The sequence below is a fragment of the Callorhinus ursinus genome, unplaced genomic scaffold (genome assembly GCF_003265705.2).
Source record: "Callorhinus ursinus isolate GAN/ISIS: 27379988/994484 unplaced genomic scaffold, GSC_fseal_2.0 scaffold78, whole genome shotgun sequence".
NCBI lineage: Eukaryota > Metazoa > Chordata > Mammalia > Carnivora > Otariidae > Callorhinus > Callorhinus ursinus.
In genome coordinates, this window is record NW_027397140.1 from 1,015,496 (window position 1) to 1,022,513 (window position 7,018).

Here is a 7,018-nt window from a genome sequence, read left to right on the forward strand (position 1 = left end):
CTCCTGTGGTTGTTGGTCTGGCTTACATTTTCCTCTAAAAGATAGGTGCCACCATGTGCCACAGTGATTTGCCAATTCTCCTTAGCATTTCCTCTTTTCTATCACATAGAGCAGTCATAGTCTTATCTGTAAGTGAATTACAGTATTTACAAGCAGAAAACTTATTTTCTGGTTGTCAGTGTTTTGTTTTCTGCAGAAAAGCAATCACTTTGATAGTACCTGCAAAGTAATTATCAAATCAAAGGGCTGTGAGATGATCCAAATATTACAGAACAAAGAGAACAGAAGCCTACCACCAAGATAAACTGAGATTTTATTTTACTTTTAAAATTTTGATTCCAGGTAATGGGACGCTGATTGGAGCATCAGCAAATGTTGTTTGTGCAGGAATTGCAGAGCAGCATGGTTATGGATTCTCTTTCATGGAATTTTTCAGGTACTTTAAAACCCATTTTAAATTTCTGTTTGTTTAATCCCTTAACTCACTTAATTAAAAAAAATAGCAATGCAAACTGTTAAGCACTAGGATAAGCATGTTTTTAGCAATTAGACGTTAGTGTAGGTGAGCTTAGCTAAAAAAAAAAACACATTAAAAATTTATTGCTGGGATTAGCTTCATAACACAGAGCATGATTCAGATATTCTGAATAATTCCGATTGAGTCTAGGGGTCAAGAAATGGTTGTGGGCTTGCTGGGTGTTTTATGTTGTTCTCTTGAAAATTCTAACAGTGATTTGTGCCTTGACTGTCTATGACTGGGGTGCTTAGTGAGAGTCTGAAGACCCCCTACTAGGCTGCCCTGTGAAAAAGCCTGCACTGGAAAGGACCCAGGAATATTGCAGATAGGGAACAGGCATTCATGTGTGGACACCTATCAGGAGGGCAGTACAGAGATGAGGCCCAGCATGGGGAAGAGCTGCCAGTTCTTGCTCTTGCAAAGGAGAACCTGCTCCAAGGGAGCAGGGCCCTTGCTGGGGTCCTGACTCCCGGTATGCCTGTTTTCATATGGCACCACTGCACTTTGGAAGCAGATGAATGGGCAGAATGGATACTGGTGGCTCCCATAAAATGGTGCTGCTAAAATGAACTGACATTCATTTGGTGTTGAACAAGATTTCTGTCGAAGTTTTTAAACTATAAACTCACAGCACATGTTTGCACAGCGATGATTCTCAGAACCAGCCCTGCTTAAGATTTGGAACAGCAGCTCTGCCTGAGATGCAGAGTGACCTGCAGCCTGTGGAGGCTGTGACCTCAGGCTTCTGCAGGGTACTACTTGGCTGGGCTGGGCTTGGGGAGAAAACCCCAGCTTTCATACCCAGGTAAGAATCAACATCAGTCTCTACATATAACACTGAATTTTGGAAGACTTATAATGCTGACCATTACTGACCATGCTGACATGCTGACCATGTTGTTCATGAGTGGCTAATAATTCTTGACAATTTTTTTGGGACATTAACATTTATTAATAAATACTCCTGGAAGACTTGGGCATGGGACAGAGGAATGAAACTGGACAGTGAGCTGTGGGGACACTGAACATGCATCTCTCAGCAGGACTCTGGCACATTGCTTCCCCCACAGCTAAGAGACAGGATCTGAAACTTAGCAATTGACCACTATCTGCCTGTTTAGATAGACATCATCAGCGTCTGCTAAACATAAAAGGAATAATCCTTTCACTTAAACAAGAGTTTTCTTAATGAGAACAGCATTCACTATAGCAAATTCAGCAGTAGCCTTAGCAGTGTAACTCACCTCATCATCTCATCTTTCCTGCAGAGTCAGTGAGGGTTCATCCCTGGAGCACAGCTAAGAAAAGGGGTTCAGAGGCAAGTGCCCTTAGAGGGGTAACAGCAGGAGATATAGACTTGCATCCCCAAATTCCAGGGCTTCCTCATTTGGACTGGATTCTCAGTTTCTGTAGAGCTGGAGGGCTGTCATTCACTTGTCCCTGGTCTCCTCTTTTATGGTTAGCCAAGCATCTGATACACTGGCCCTCTACCTGTTGACAGCCCTAGCTGGACTCAACAGCAGGGACTCTCATGGCCATTTAACAACACTGGTTGGTCTCACAAGTAGGCTTGAGAGGCGTGATATTAATATCATAAAAGATTAGGGCAACAATACATGCTGGTTGGATATTTTCTCCAGTGTAACTTTGACATAGTAATCAGGAATATAGAAAGAGCCCAGGTGTCCATCAACAGATGAATGGATAAAGAAGATGGATATATATACACATATATATCTTTATATATATACCACATCTTCTTTATCCATGGATAAAGAAAGATATATGGATATATATGGAAGGATATATGGATATATCCATATCCATACACACACACACACACACACACACACACACACACACACACACACACAATGGAGTATTACTCAGCCATCCAAAAGAATGAAATCTTGCCATTTGCAATGATGTGGATGGAACTAGAGGGTATTATGCTAAGTGAAATAAGTCAGTCAGAGAAAAACAAATACCATATAAATTCACTCATATGTGGAATTTAAGAAACAAAACAGATGAACATAGGGGAGGGGAAGGAAAAATAAAATAAGATGAAAATAGAGAGGGAGGCAAAACATAAGAGACTATTAACTCTAGGAAACAAACTGAGGCTTGCTGGAGGGGAGGGGAGAGGGGGGGTGGGGTAATTGGGTGATGGGCATTAAGGAGGGCACATGATGTGATGAGCACTGGGTGATATATGCAACTGATGAATCACTAAATTCTACCCCTGAAACTAATCATCATCATCAGGACATCTGCCTGACTGAAAGGGTTGGTGTGCAGCCACTCAGATTATGCACAGAGCTCAGGGTTCAGCTCCAGTGGGTGATGTATTGTGCATACTGAACTTATTAAGTAGGCCTTGTATTTCTATTTGATATGTGCCCCTTGTGTGCAGAGTTACAGTGGGGAAAGCTAGGATAATATTCAATAAGTTGGGGGCCTCAAAAAGACTGGGGCAAGACTGCCAGTTATCTCTTCCAAAACCTCTTTAGCTAGTGGCCTTAAGAATTGCAACCACCTTCTTAGATGAAGGAAAAATGTCTCTCTGGTTAGTAGTGTTCAAGAGCCGTATCTTATTTCTGTCTGACTCCACCTCTGATCATTCTTGTCGGGTCCTTGCTGTTCAGAAATCGGAGCAGTTTGGTCATTAAATGGTCATCAAGGGGCACCTGGGTGGCTCAGCCGGTTAAGGGTCCTGGGATTGAGCCCCACGTCAGGCTCTCTGCTCAGTGGGGAGTCTGCTTCTCTCTCTCCCTGCTGCTCCCCCTGCTGTGCCTGCTCTCTCTCTCTGTCAAATAAATAAAATCTTTAAAAAAATGGTCATCTACTGTACCTCTGAAACAAATAATACATTATATGTTTAAAAAAAGAAGATAGTAGGAAGGGAAAAATGAAGGGGGGAAAATCGGAGGGGGAGACAAACCATGAGAGACTATGGACTCTGAGAACTAAACTGAGGGTTCTAGAGGCGGGGGGATGGGTTAGCCTGCTGTTGGGTATTAAAGAGGGCACGTACTGAATGGAGCATTGGGTGTTATATGCAAACAATGAATCATGGAACACTACATCAAAAACTAATGATGTAATGTATGGTGATTAACATAACATAATAAAAAATGGTCATCTACATGTTCAGCCCTTAATTGCATAAAATTCTTAGTTTGCAGTTGCAAGTACACTAAATTGACTTTAATCTACCTCATTTCAAAATTTCTTTCACAGAAGGTGGCTTCCTGTGATACACAGTGCAAAATGTTGACTTCCCATTTTATTTTTTTAAAAATTACTATTTTTCTATCAAAAACTAATGATGTAATGTATGGTTAACATAACAATAAAAAATTAAAAAAGAATGAAGATACACAAAAAATTACTATTTTTCTGACTATATAAATATATATTCAAAGGGAAATATAAAAGTAAAAGAATAAAATATAAAAGTAACTTGTAAGTTTGCTACCCAGAAATAACCACTGATCAAAATTTGGTGTGTTTTCTTACATTTTCCCTTCCTCTCATGAAACATATATACTTCTTAACAAAAACTTTAATCTCATTGTTTCTTACCTTTCATTTTTCATAATATGTTGTGAACATTTTACCAGGCCACTAGTTATTCTTTCAAAATAGAATATATTTATACCTAAAACATGTAGATATATCACTATTTTACCTTTTTTGGGCGTGTATGTTGCTTCCTATTCTTTGTTATCATAATCAATTCTGTTTTGAATATCTTTACAGATAAATCTTTGTTTTATTCTTGCTCATCAGTGATAAATTTCCTAACATACAATTGCGGGTTAAGTGAATTTTTTAAATTAAGTTTTTCATTTTAATTCCATTACAGTTAACATACAATGTTATTAGTTTCAGGTGTACAATATAGTGATTTAACAATTGTATACATTACTCAGTGCTCATCATGATAAGTGTACTCTTTAATCCCAAACACCTATTTCACTCATAACCCCCACTCCCCTCCCCTCCAGTAACCATCAGTTTATTCTCTGTAGTTTCTTGATTTGTCTCTTTTTTTCCCTATGTTAATTTGTTTTGTTTCTTAAATTCCACATATGAGTGAAATCATATGGTATTTGTCTTTCTCTGACTAACTTATTTCACTAAGCATTACATTCCCTAGATCCATTCATATCATTGCAAATAACAAGATTTCATTCTTTTTTATGGCTGAATATATATATACCACATCTTCTTTATCCATCCATCTATTAAGGGGCACTTATGCCACTTCAGTATATGGCTATTGTAAATAATGCTGCAATAAACATAGGGGTGCATATATCCTTTTGAATTAGTGTTCTTATATTCTTTGGGTAAATATTCAGGAGTATGATTACTGGATCATAAGGTTGTTGTATTTTTAATTTTTTGAGGAACCTCCATACTGTCTTCCACAGAAGCTGCACCACTTTGCATTCTCACCAACAGTACATGAGTGTTCCTTTTTCTCTACATCCTCATCAACACTTGTTTCTTGTTTGTTTTTTTTTTCTTGCCATTCTGATTGGTGTGAGGTGATATCTCTTTGTGGTTTTGATTTGCATTTCCCTGATGATGAGTGATGTTGAGCATCTTTTCATCTCTGTTGGCCATCTGTATGTCTTCTTTGGAAAAATGTCTGTTTGTATCTTCTGCCCATTTTTAATTGGATTTTTTGGTTTTTGGGTGTTGAGTTTTATAATTTCTTTTTATATTTAGGATACTAATGCTTTATCGGATATGTCATTTGCCATTCAGTAGGTTGTCTTCTAGTTTTGTTGATTATTTCTTTGCTGTGTAGAGACTTTTTATTTTGATGTAGCCCCAATAGTTTATTTTTGCTTTTGCTTCCCTTGCCTTAGGAGACATATGTAGAAAAAGTTGTTATGGCTGATGTCAGAGAAATTACTGCCTGTGCTTTCTTCAAGGATTTTTATAGTTTTAGTTCTCACATTTAGGACTTTAACACATTTGGGTTTATTTTTGTGATGGTGTAAGAAAAGTAGTCCAGTTTCATTCTTTTGCATGTAGATGTCCAGTTTTCCCAACACCAATTGTTGAAGAGACTTATTTTTTTCCCATTCCATATACTTGCTTCCTTCATTGAAGAGTAATTGACCATATAATCTTAGGTTTGTATCTGGGGTTTCTACTATGTTCCATTGAGTGCCATATTATTTTTGTTACTACAGCTTTGTAATATAACTTGAAATTTGGAATTGTGATACCTCCAGCTTTTTTTTTTTTTTTGAGGATGCTTTGGCTATTTGGGGTCTTTTGTGGTTCCATATAACTTTTAGGATTGTTTGTTCTAGCTCTGTGAAAAATGATGGTGGTATTTTGATAGAGATTGAATTAAATTTGGGTAGTATGGACATTTTGGGGGGGAGGAGCAAGATGGCGGAGGAGTAGGAGACCTAAATTTCATCTCATCCCAGGAATTCAGCTAGATATGGATCAAACCATTGTAAACACCTACAAACTCAACAGGAGATTGAAGAAAAGAATAGCAGCAACTCTCTGAACAGAAAAGCGACCACTTTCTGGAAGGTAGTTTGTGCAGAAGAGTGAATCTGAGGCGATATTTGGGAAGATAGGCGGCGGGGGAAGGGGCCTCTGTCAGCCATTACTGGCAAGTGATAGAGCAGTAGAGCACAAAGTCAGAACTTTTAGAAGTCGGCTCTGCTGAGGGACTCACTCCAGTGGCTAAGTGGGGGTGGAACCCTCTCTGGGACAGTGTGGTCTCGGGACCCTCGGGGTTACAGAAAGACTGGGGTGCCTGAGTGTGGCAGAGCTCCCAGATATCAGGAAAGTGAAGCTGGCTACAAAGACGGAGCCTGAGGAGTGGGCTCTCAGCTCGGGGTGGCCATAAACCATGATCTGTGGCACAGTCGAGCCACTGCTTTTCCAGCAGGGACCCAACAAGCAGCAGATCGGGGAGACTCCCCTTCCTCCCCTGGGAGGATCCGCGTGGGAGTGCACCGCATGAATCTACTGGGTGTGGGGACTCCAAATGGGGTTGTGTGCCAGAGATAGAAATGCTTGGTCACAGGCCAGGTGAGCACAGGGTGTGGCCAGAGACCGGGGAGACAGGAGTGATTGACTGCTTTTCTCTGGGGGCGCTCTGAGGAGTGGGGCCCTGAGTTCTCAGCTCCTTGGGGGCGGGGATTGGGAGGCTCCCATTTTCACTCTCGTCCTCCAAAGCTGTATGGAAAGCTTGCAGGGAACAAAAGCTATGGAGAGCAAACCCGAGCAGATTACTTAGCCTAGACCCAGCAAGGGCGGAACAATCCTGCCTCTGGCAAAGACATTTGGGAACCATGGCAACAGGCCCTTCCCCCAGAAGATCAGCAAGAACAGCCAGCCAAGACCAAATTTACCGATCAATGAGAATGGGAGAACTCCAGTGCTAGGAGAATACTGCACATAGAATTCATGGTTTTTCTTCCCATGATTCTTTAGACCTTCAAAGATAAT

At 40.2% G+C, this 7,018-nt stretch overlaps 1 protein-coding gene across 1 annotated transcript in view; it reads left to right on the plus strand.

The window, feature by feature from the left end:
• OCA2 (OCA2 melanosomal transmembrane protein) overlaps nucleotides 1–7,018 on the plus strand; it is a 480,811-nt gene that overhangs the window by 311,502 nt on the left and 162,291 nt on the right. The window contains exon 23 of the mRNA XM_073887392.1: nucleotides 343–436. Coding sequence (XP_073743493.1) covers nucleotides 343–436 — 94 coding nt within the window. The remainder of the gene's footprint in view (nucleotides 1–342; nucleotides 437–7,018) is intronic.